This window comes from Mirounga angustirostris, unplaced genomic scaffold, assembly GCF_029215605.1.
Source record: "Mirounga angustirostris isolate CCGP_5_RB_7025 unplaced genomic scaffold, mMirAng1.0.hap1 SCAF_7, whole genome shotgun sequence".
Lineage (NCBI taxonomy): Eukaryota > Metazoa > Chordata > Mammalia > Carnivora > Phocidae > Mirounga > Mirounga angustirostris.
The window spans coordinates 53,609,323-53,620,143 of record NW_026991715.1 but is presented as its reverse complement, the minus strand read 5'-3'; the positions used below and the strand labels follow the sequence as shown (position 1 = coordinate 53,620,143).

At 43.3% G+C, this 10,821-nt stretch overlaps 2 protein-coding genes across 9 annotated transcripts in view; one reads left to right on the top strand and one right to left on the bottom strand.

The window, feature by feature from the left end:
• Positions 1-216: 216 nt before the first annotated feature.
• The window catches only part of CCDC125 (coiled-coil domain containing 125), a 50,933-nt gene continuing 40,328 nt past the window's right edge, over positions 217-10,821 (top strand). For 2 of the 6 annotated variants that reach the window (XM_064596201.1, XM_064596202.1), the window contains exons 1-2: positions 218-446; positions 7,922-8,274. In XM_064596201.1, coding sequence (XP_064452271.1) covers positions 7,965-8,274 — 310 coding nt within the window. In that variant the 5' untranslated portion in view covers positions 218-446; positions 7,922-7,964. Of the gene's footprint in view, positions 447-466; positions 981-7,921; positions 8,275-10,821 lie in introns of those variants that run through there. The other 4 variants (XM_064596200.1, XM_045895998.3, XM_064596199.1 and 1 more) reach the window with 4 other exon arrangements.
• The window catches only part of CDK7 (cyclin dependent kinase 7), a 54,403-nt gene continuing 46,188 nt past the window's right edge, over positions 2,607-10,821 (bottom strand). Inside the window, exons 12-14 of one of the 3 annotated variants that reach the window (XR_010413090.1) lie at positions 9,177-9,228; positions 5,658-5,804; positions 2,607-2,820 (exon numbers count right to left, since the gene is read on the bottom strand). Coding sequence is in view for 2 of the 3 variants with exons in the window: in XM_045896053.3 (XP_045752009.1) it covers positions 9,209-9,228 (20 nt within the window). In the remaining variant the exon portion in view is untranslated. Of the gene's footprint in view, positions 2,821-5,223; positions 5,805-9,176; positions 9,229-9,307; positions 10,453-10,821 lie in introns of those variants that run through there. The other 2 variants (XM_045896053.3, XM_045896069.3) reach the window with 2 other exon arrangements.

The following is a 10,821-nucleotide window of genomic DNA, read 5'->3' as shown; positions in this document are numbered from 1 at the left end:
TTTGAAATATTTTTAGGGTAAAGAAGGCTATTTTAAATAGTTCAAAGTTTAAAAAAAAAAAACTATTTTTGGTTTCCAAAGCTACTGAATATGCTAGATAGTAGGCAAACTGACTTTAAAGCTATAAATATATTAATCTCTTATGATAATCTTAAATCCCCCGAGGATCTAACATGCACACAGCATTGATCTTGTTCTAAGTCTGGTTTTCCATTTGTGTAGGTTATGCTTCCTTGGGGAAGTGGGCGGTTAAGGGAAATGTGGGCTGGATCTGGAGAAAAGGAAGAATAAAGGAAGTCTGCTACTGTGAAGAAGGGGCTCATTAGCTTGTTTCTAATCCAGAGAAATCTTTAAATCCTGCCAAGTTTCTGGACCACCACGAAGTCCCTTCAGTTACTTCAAGGACGTCGGACATTAGAAAATACTATCAAAATCACTTCCCCCAGGTAAAGAAGCTATTGACTTGGCACGTTCCGGGGGGGCTGGTGGGAGCTAGGGCCCGTCTCCGGAAATCCACGGGGCTCGTTCCCAGCAGCAGCTCTCCAGGCCCCCTCCTGTTCCTTCCCACTGCCACGCCTTTGCCCCAGCAGTTCGTCTCGCCCGCAAAGCCCTCCTCATTTCTTGCACGGAAAGCCTGCTTTCCCGGTCCACCTACACCGCAGACCTTCAGTTCGCATCCAGCTTCCTCTTACGGGACCCCTGGACACTTCGTGTTTCAGCCATCTCATTTCTACCTTTACTGACGCATACACGGGCTTGTCCTAAGGCTCGCGCTACCATTTCTAATTCGGTCACTCGTAGTGGGCAAATCTTGGGACCTGCAGCTGGACGGAGCCTGCGGCGGGCGCGGGGGGGCCGCGGAGGCGTCCCAGACGACGCCGGGGGCCACGGCGGCCTCGCCCCTCCTTCCGGTCCGGGCGGCGCGCGCGGTCACGTGGCTGGAGGGCGGCGGCGCGCGCGGCGTAGACGCTCGGCGCCAGGTGAGCGCGCTGGGTGGGGTGGGGTGGGGTGGGGTGGGGTGGGGGGCGGGGGCGGCGGGGGTTCTACGCGCCGGGTCGGAGTCTGGGATCCCGTCCCCGCGATCGGCGCTGCGGAGGTGCGGGGCCAGGCGCGGCAGGTGGGGACGGCCGGGGGACGGGGAGGCCCACGGGCCCGGGCTGCGCGGATTCGTGGAAACTCGGCAGGTTGTGGACAAGCTGGCACACCGGCTACTTTTGCCCTAACCGCTAGTTTAATGGCCTTTTCTCACGTTGAAAAAATAAGGAATAGATTTGAAAGATTCTGTTTCTGCTTTCCGCCCCCCTCCTCCTTTATTTTTCCTATTAGTGTTGAGCCTTAAAATTACAGCGCATTAAATGCAATGTAGTGTCCTGCAACAGAAAAAGGACATCAGTAGAAAAACTGAGGAAATCCTAATAAAGTTTGTAGTTTGGTTAATAGCATGTATCAATATTAACTTATTAATTATGATAAACGTACCCTAATATTAACAGAGGAGTCTCAGCAAAGGATATACAGGAACTCTCTGCACTGTCTTTGCAACGTAATGTAAATCTAAAGTTATTTTCACAGAAAGTTGAAAAATAAAATGCCAGAGAATGGTGTAACAAGCCATTGTTCACCAGGGAGGGCCCACATTAGTTCCTCTTTGTGGAACCTGCCAGGAATTAGGTATCTGTTTGACCAACCTGTTTGCTAGGGCAAGAGTTGTCAGGCTAGTGGGTGTGGATGCTTCTACTCCCAAGTTTTCTGGGCAGGAGTCTTTTTCTTTCAGTTCCGTCTATCACATTTCTGTGGATACTCCTTGCAGGAGGGGCATGTGTGATAAAAATGTCAGGAAGGACCATTAAAAAGGTACAGAGATGCCTGGCTGGCTCAGAAGAGCATGTGACATTGCATCTTGGGGTCGTGAGTTCGAGCCCCAGGTTGGGTGTAGAGATTACTTAAATAAAAACTTTAAAAAATGGGGCGCCTGGGTGGCTTAGTCATTAAGCGTCTGCCTTCAGGTCAGGTCATGATCCTGGGGTCCTGGGATCAAGTCCCACGTCGGGCTCCCTGCTCAGCGGGGAGCCTGCTTTTCCCTCTCCCACTCCCCCTGCTTGTGTTCCCTCTCTTGCTGTGTCTCTCTCTGTCAAAATAAATAAAATCTTAAAAAAAAAAAAAATTTTTTTTTTAAATGGGAGGCATGCTTGGCTCAGTCAGCTAATCATCTTACTCTTGGTTTCTGTTCAGGTCATGATCTCATGGATCATGAGATCGAGCCCTGTGTTCGGCTCCACACTCAGCGGGAGTCTGCTTGAAGATTCTCTCCCTCTGCCCCTCCTCCCACTTGCTCTCTGTCTCTCAATAAATCTTTTTTTTTTTTAATTTAAGATTTTATTTATTTATTTGACAGAGAGACACAGCGAGAGAGGGAACACAAGCAGGGGGGTGGGAGAGGGAGAAGCAGGCTTCCCGCGGAGCAGGGATCCCAATGCGGGGCTCGATCCCAGGACCCAGGGATCATGACCTGAGCCGAAGGCAGACGCTTAACGACTGAGCCACCCAGGCGCCCCAACTCTCGATAAATCTTAAAAAAATAAAAAGGTACAATACAGAGCTAGGGAGCTCAGAGGTAGGAGAAATCACGTCTGGCTCAGGAGTGTCAGGAGCGCTGCTGGAGGGAGTGGCTGTCATGAGCTGATGGGGACTTAGAGGAGAGAGCATTCCTGGCGTGGAGAAGAGCGCCGGCAGCGGCTTGAAGGTGACTGCACAGAGAAGGCCCGGGTGCAGGTGCAGTCCTTAATGGAAGCACAGAGCCTGTCCAGGGAGCAGTGACAGCTGAAATGGGAAGTAAAAACTGAAGTCTCATTGTAGATAACAGGGTGACACTTTAATTATATATGCCACAGGAGCCATGGAACATCTTAGGGTAAGAGAGGGTTATCACTAGATCTGTGCTTGGAGCAACAGTGTATAGGATGGCTTGGAGTAGAACAACTAGGGAACTATTGGTTTAGCCCAGGAGAGGTAATAAATTCAGCCAGGGCTGCAAAGTTAATATCCAAAGAAAGATATGGTTTGGGGAGATTTTGTGGGCCTAGAGGACTTGGTAACTGAAGGGATCAAGGAAAAGAGAACTTCCAAAGTTTTGGATCTGGGTGTTTTGGAGTATGAATGATACATATGCAGAAACAGAGGACCCAGGATGAGATCTTGGGTGGGGCGGGAGGGCATTGATTTCTTTTTTGAACAGCTGTGTTTGAATTGCTGGCAGGACATCCAGCTGGAAATGTGTTGTAATTGTGTTTAACATTTGAAGCCAAATGTACACAGCAGGGACGGAAAGAGGAAAAGGAGCCTGAGCAGGCCGGCAGGAGGCAGTCAGTCATTCCTGTGGGGCTGAAGGGCTAAGGTCACTGGGGGCCTGCTCGTAGCAAATCGGTAGTGTCACAGATTCTGCACAGGTGGGAGAGGCTGTGGAGCAAGCCTAGATCTCGGATTTAGCAATTAGGAAGTCAGTGGCCACTTTTCAGAGAGTTGTTTTAGTGCAGATGTAGGAAGATTGCTCATTGCCATCTGTTCATCCTATGGCCTCTCCCAAGTGACCAGAACACTGTGCCAGGAGCCAGAGATATGGCTTCTAAATATGGCCACTACCTGTGTAATTTTGGGAAAGTCATGTATAGCTGTACTAGCAAAGAAAAATAAAACTGGAAGAACCCTTTTATTCCTAGCAACAACAGTCCATTGAACTAGTGTTCTACAGGGCACACTGGGAAATGCTGATACAGAACCAGAATTTTAGAGCCTTAAAGAAACAAAAAACCATCTTATCCAATCCTCCCATTTAACAAAAAAACTGATACTCAAATTCTAAATCAATAAACATTGATTTCAAATACATCGATGGTACCCAAAACAACCCTATAAAGTAGTAATGCTTAAGCCCATTTTGGAGATTGGAAAACACGCTCCGAGAAGTTAAAGGACTTGCCCAAGATGATAGAGCAGCAAGTGGTGGAGTGAAATTTGAACTCAGACCTCCTGAGTCAGGGCCTTCTCTCTCACATATCCTGCTGCCTGCCTGGTTTTCAACTGGCTACTGGAACATTAGTAACTTAGAACATTTTCCCTTTTTTAGAAGGCATGTGTTCAAAAATAAAAAAATAAAATAAAAAAATAAAATAAATAAATAAATAAAAATAAAAAAAAAAGGGCGCCTGGGTGGCTCAGTTGGTTAAGCGACTGCCTTCGGCTCAGGTCATGATCCTGGAGTCCTGGGATCGAGTCCCGCATCGGGCTCCCTGCTCAGCAGGGAGCCTGCTTCTGCCTCTGACCCTCCCCCCTCTCATGTGCGCTCTCTCTCTCAGTCTCTCTGTCTCAAAAAAAATAAAAATAAATAAAAATAAAAATTAAAAAAAAAGAAGGCATGTGTTCTAAAAGTCGTTTAGTTTGACTTCATTACATATGAATATTAGTAAATAAAACATGAGAGAGTACACAGCTGGCCGTTCCCAAGTTATATTTTTAAAAACGGTAGAGTACTGGATCATGGGAAAGCTCATTATGTTCAGCTGTGAACAGCAGAAAGACAGAACGATGATACCTGATTTTATGTGGCACATTAAAAAATATTCTTAGCTAATCCTGCGGTTGCTTACTCTTTCCTCATGCTACTTTTTTCCTTTGTGTTGACCAATTCCATTTTCTCCACTGCTGGCTGCCCAGTCCTGATCACACCGTCCTTAACAGAGGTGTGAGATTGCATTTATAAGCAGGAATTTGTGATAGAGGTAAAACACAGCTTCTTAGGGAGTAATTTCCTGTCTATCTTGACAAGTAAAAATAGATAAACTTACTTATTTCAGAAAGGAGCCAAGATGATTTTATAAAAATTTGGGGGAAAAAATGACTTTTACTTTCAGTTCTGTTTGATGTCATAAATAATAGAAATGTGGTTTATTCTGATGTTAATTTCATTCACATTCCCAGAAAGCAGTGGCTAAGAGTGTCACAGTGTCTCTGACATGAGGGATCAGGATTCAAAATCTGGTTCTATCTCTTGTTAGCTATGTTACTTAACCTCTCTGTGCTTAAGTTTAATTATCTAGACTTAAACAATAACAGGAGTGTCTTGCAAAGTAAAGATTAAATAGAATAAGTAAAACACTTAAATAGTGCCTAGCACATAGAAATAAGCAACAAGTACTATTATTACATCACTGAAAAAGAACTGGAGCCGATTTAAAGCATCTAGTTTAATAATTTGCTTATCTAGGAGGGTTACAACTGATGAACACATTTCTCATCTTGTTCCCTAATCCAGTTAAAGATCCCTTATTCTTTTTTGTTTAAACATTTTTTCACATTCTTAAGGTATAATTTACATACAATAAAATGCACCATTGTAAGGATGATGAGTTTTGACAAACCATCACTCTGGTCAAGATAGAAGACTTTTCTATCACCCCCAAAAAGTTTGTTCATGCTCTCTGAAGGCAGCCTTTCACCCTAGGCAACCACTGATCTGTGTCTGTTATGTATATTAATTTGGCCAGGATTTCACACAGCATGTCTTCCTCTGTTTGCATAATGTCTCTAAGATACATCCACGTTGTCACATACATTAGAAATTCATTATTTATTGCTGAATATATTCTGTTGTATGGACTTACCACAGTTTGTTTTTCTGTTGATGGACATTTGGGTTATTTCCAGTTTGGGGCCAATTTGAGTAATGCTATGACCATTCATGCACACACCTTTGAGCATATGTTTTCATTTCCCTTGGGTAAATATCAAAAATGCAATTGCTGGATCACCTGTTTAAAAGAAACCGTCAAACTTTTCCATAGGGGTTGTACCATTTTATACCCCCGCCAACTGTGTATGTCCCCATCCACAGCAACACAGAATTGACAGTGGTATGTAACAGAATCTCATTAGAGTTTAAATCTACAATTCCCTGACAACTAATGATGAGCGTCTTTCTGTCCGTGTACCTTCTTTTATGATGTTATCTTTTCAAATCTGTAAGGGATTTTGCTTTCAAATATTGAAAATATATGGTACTGGGGCGCCTGGGTGGCTCAGTCCATTAGGCATCTGCCTTCGGCTCAGGTCATGATCACCGTCCCGGGTCCGGCTCCCTCTTCTGCAGGGAGTCTGCTTCTCCCTCTGCCTGCCGCTCCCCCTGCTTGTGCACTCACTCTCTCTCAAATAAATAAAATTAAAAAAAAAAAAAAAGTATAAAACAACAGAAACCCCTTCAAACATGGTCAGATTTATCTGGCATCTATGTGTGGTTTTCTTTTTTTTTTTTTTTTCCCAAGATTTTATTTATTTGAGAGAGAGAGAGAGAGAACACAGAGGGAGAGTGAGAGGAAGAAGCAGACTCCCTGCTGAGCAGGGAGCCCGATGTGGGACTCAATCCCGGGAGCCTGGGATCATGACCTGAGCTGAAGGCCAACACTTAAACGACTGAGCCACCCAGGCGCCCTATGTGTGGTTTTAATAGTGGAAGAATAAGAGAAACATCTCACTAAAAAAATGCAACACTTAGATTTAATTATTTTTTAAAGCCCTGGTAAGCAATTATGTAAACAGCAGGATATTTAGAAAAGATGTGAGATGTATTTTTTTTTTTTAATGAGTCTTGAGAAAAGGATGAGATGTTTCTAAACAACTGCATCAAAACAGCGCTTTTGAAATGCCTGGTGGCCAAAGTCCTTCTCAACCGTCCTCTGTGCAGGAGGAACAAGGCTGAGCAGTTAAGGTGCTCTCCAGCCACCAGGTAGGTGCCTACAGTGGTCAGTGGTCTCCCCACAGGGAGGGCTCAGTGGTGGGCACTGTATGGCATTTTATCTGGAGTGTTTTCTTCTGGGAAGAAGGGTAGGCACTTAGCTCCACGGTATGCAGGGTGGAGCCTTGCTGAGGTGACTGTTTTTATGCCGGACAGGCAAGTATTTCAGTTTGTTTGTTTATTCCTTCCTTCATTCACTTATTTAAGAAGTATTTCTTGAGTACCAGTTATGTCCCAGATACTGTCTTAGGCATTGGGAACGCAGTGATGATCCAAACAGACAAAATTTTCTATTCCGCTTAGGGCCATCTGGAGCAGGTCTGGACTCCGGCAGAGGAAAAGTTTCAGGTTGCCCTACTTTTGAGAGGCATCACAGGCCGGTCAGAACCAACTCCTACTTTCCTAGGCTCCCACTTTTGTACTCCCTTCCCCCTTTCGGTGGCATGATTAGAAAAATGAGTAAAATAGGGAGGGGTATGTTAGAAGGTCCTAAGTGCTAAGGGGCAAAATAAAGCAGAGAAGTGGGAGAAGGAGGAGTTGGCAATTTCAGACCCGGTGTCAGTCACGTAGGTGCCACTGAAGGAAAGACCCAAAGGAGGTGAAGAACCAGGTGAGCAACTGTCTGGGGAAGAGCATCCCAGGAGAACTGTGTCTTCATAGAAACAGAAGATGAACCAAGTAGAGCTAGAGGAGAGGCTCTAAGCACCGAGCCCCTGAAGTGCATGAAGGGCCATGAAGGGACAGAGGCGGGGTGGTCTCCATAGTCACTGCAAGTCCCCGTTTTCAGAGACTTCTTGAATTCTATATAGTTCTTCGCTTGTGAAAGCCATACCCTTTCTTCTCTTCCCTTGGCAAAAGCTGATCTGCTTTCTCCTGATCAGGAGATGGTTAGATTCAGTTAAAAGGTTTTCCTGCTTCCTTACAATTCACTGCAATCTTTGAAATAAGAGGTTGGATCTTCTCCGACCTAAAAGGCCCTTAAATGTTAAATAACTTGGACTGGATTGTAAGGGCTCTTTGTGTGCCAGTGCCTCGCTGGGATAGCCATGCCTGTACAATAGAGAAAGAAACTTTTCTCCCCACCAAAACCCAACTTTATTATACTGATGGTTTTTAAACTATTTCTCTGAATCACAGATAACAACCTGGTTTTCCTTATGTTAAATACGGCATCTGGCTGATGAGCAGGGTTGTGAGGCCGCCGAGTGAGGCAGAGGTGTGGACCTGGGAAACAGAGGACGATGACATGGCAGAAGGCGACTTAGGGTATGGCCTCGGAAGAAGGCCCGGCGGTATTTACGAAGTGCAAGTTTCACACCTACCGACATCAAGAAAAAGATCTGATGGCAAGAACTTCAGCCCGCCCCCACTTCCAGGAAAGGGGGAAGAAAGAAGTGGTGCCATTTTTCAGTATTCCAGGCATAAGAGCTTGCAAGATACATACCCCGCAGAGCCCAGAACTTCCCACTACACACGACAGAGTAGCAGTGGTAAGAATGCTTAGTGCCCTCTCCTTTCTCCTCCTCTCCTGTGAATTTCATCAATGCTTTCACCCTTCCAACACCAGATAATAGGTCACTGTAGTGTGTGGAAATTCATCTTTACTCAACCAACTACCACTTGGTGATAGTATAAAAGTAACCCATGTTTCTATTTCCAACTATTGTATGAATGGAGGAGTGTAGCAGTTATTCTGCATTAATACACATATGTTAGTGATATTGGTGATTACCTACCTTGCTTTTGTGTGTGTGTGATTTAGTGGTATGCGTCATCCATTTTTTTTTTTTAATTCAAGTATTTATTGGGTACCTCTTAGGTGCCAGGGGCTGTTCTAGGCTCTGGGAACATTAGTGAACAAAATAGTCTCCATGTCATGCAGTTCACATTCTAGTAGAGGAGTGAAAAAATTAATCTACTAGTCAACAGCTATGTAACATCAGGCAGTAGTAAGTGCAGGAACATTGAATATTTGGAGGGGTTGGCGCATGCTCTTTCAGGCAAGGGTCGGGGTACCTATCTAAGGAGGTGGCTTTTGAGCACCAGAATGAAATGATGTCCAGGCCTGGTACTTATCTGGGGAAGGTGTGTTCCAGGCAAAACATGTATGCTTCTAGTTATTTTACAAATGTCATGAAATCTTCCCCCTAAAAATTAATCTTTTTTAAAAGTAATCTCTACACTCAGTGTGGGTAGTGCAACCCAGAGATCAAGCGTTGCACGTTCCACCGACTGAGGCAGCCAGGTGCCCCTCGAAAAATTCATCTTAATTTATCAGAAAAAAAAATAAATTATGCCATATATTAAAAAAAGAATAAAATTCAGAATCACGGTGTGATAGAATGTTACAACTCCAAAATGGTTGGGAACCCAGGGGTGACTCCATGCCTACCTGGTGGCACAGCTCTTGTCTGGCTGAATCTTCTATAATCCATGTGGTAAAACTTCCCCCACGCAAGTGGAACAAACACAAATTAGAACAACATGAGAATAATTTAAGAAACATGGTTTTTAGATTTACAGAAAACATGCTGCAGATGCGGATCTTATCCCCCATCTTTCAAAATCCTTCTTGAAATTAGGACAGGATTATTTATATATTTTTCTTTCAGTTCCTATCATGCATAGAGGTTGGGTTCTGTTTTGCAAGCAAGATGTTGAAAACCGCACATATTGCTAAAATGCCTTTATAAGAACATGAGGAAACCACTGGGATATAAACAAAATGTAACAGTAAAAGTATGAGCTCCTGTCTTGTTGGGTTATGGACTTTTATCTTAAGTTAGCTTGATCCTACCTAAGGATATTGTATTGGTTTCTTGTCGCTAATAGGTAATTTCCAAATTACCACAAATTTATTGCCTTAAGATAACACAAATTTATTATCTTACAGTTCTGCAGGTCAGAAATCCAAAACAGGTTTTACTGGGCTAAAATCCAGAGGTCGGCAGAGCTGCGTTCCTTCTGGAGACTCTATTCCTGAGAATAGTATCCATTCCTGAGCCTTTTTCAGCTTCTAGAGCCCACCTACATTCCTTGGCTCGTGGCCACCTTCCTCCATCTTCAAAGCCAGCAATGGCTGGTCAAGTCTTTCTCATGCTGTTTCACCCTGACACTGACTTTCCTGCCTCCCTCTTTCATTCATAAGGACCCTTTGTTGAGTACAGTGGGGTCACCTGAATAATCAAGGATAATCTCCTACTCCTTAACTTAATCAAACAAAGTTCCTTTTGCCATGTATTCACAGGTTCTGGGGATTAAGATGTGGTCATCTTTAGGACCATTATTCTGCCTAGCACAAGTATTACTACAACAGAACTTGTCATTGCCAACCCAGTGTCACTTGTCTCTCCTTGGAGCCTTGTGCCATCAGAATAAAAACAAGATTTAGTTTTTGCCTCGGATACTGTCATACTGAAAGTTCAGAACAGCAAAGAAGATATTGTTTTGAGAAGTTTTTAATGTCCCTCAAAATACTCTTTCTAAAAAATCTTTTCTTCCTTTTACTTCTTCTTAGTCTTCTTGCTTGTAATTTACCACTTTCATGTTTTTCTATTGCCAGTGAGACCACAATGAAAAGGAAGCTCCTGGGAAGCTCAGTTTAATGTCTCAATTGATCACAGTAAGGAGAGAATAATTGAAGTTACAGGAGACTTCTAGTCATTCTCCTTGGAAAGAAATTAAATTCAGGTTATTTCTTAGATATTTCGTATCACTATATTGATCAAACTTAAGCCAAACCACCAAAGTTTATTTCACTGACCAATATTCATGTTTTTAAATACTGTTTTGTATGTAATAATTAACCAATTCATTAACAACAGTTTTATTAGAGAGTCCCTTTTTAAGGAGTATTTTTATTCAAAAGTATGTATCTTTTCATTTGTGCAATGTTTTAAGCTACCTATTTTTATCATTATGTGGCTTATTACAATTCTTTCCTCTTGACAAAAAATTGTATTTGATATTTTGTAAACAGATGTCCTGTATTCAACTGGTTAAAAAAAAAGTATTTGTTTTGTTTTGTTTTTTTTCCT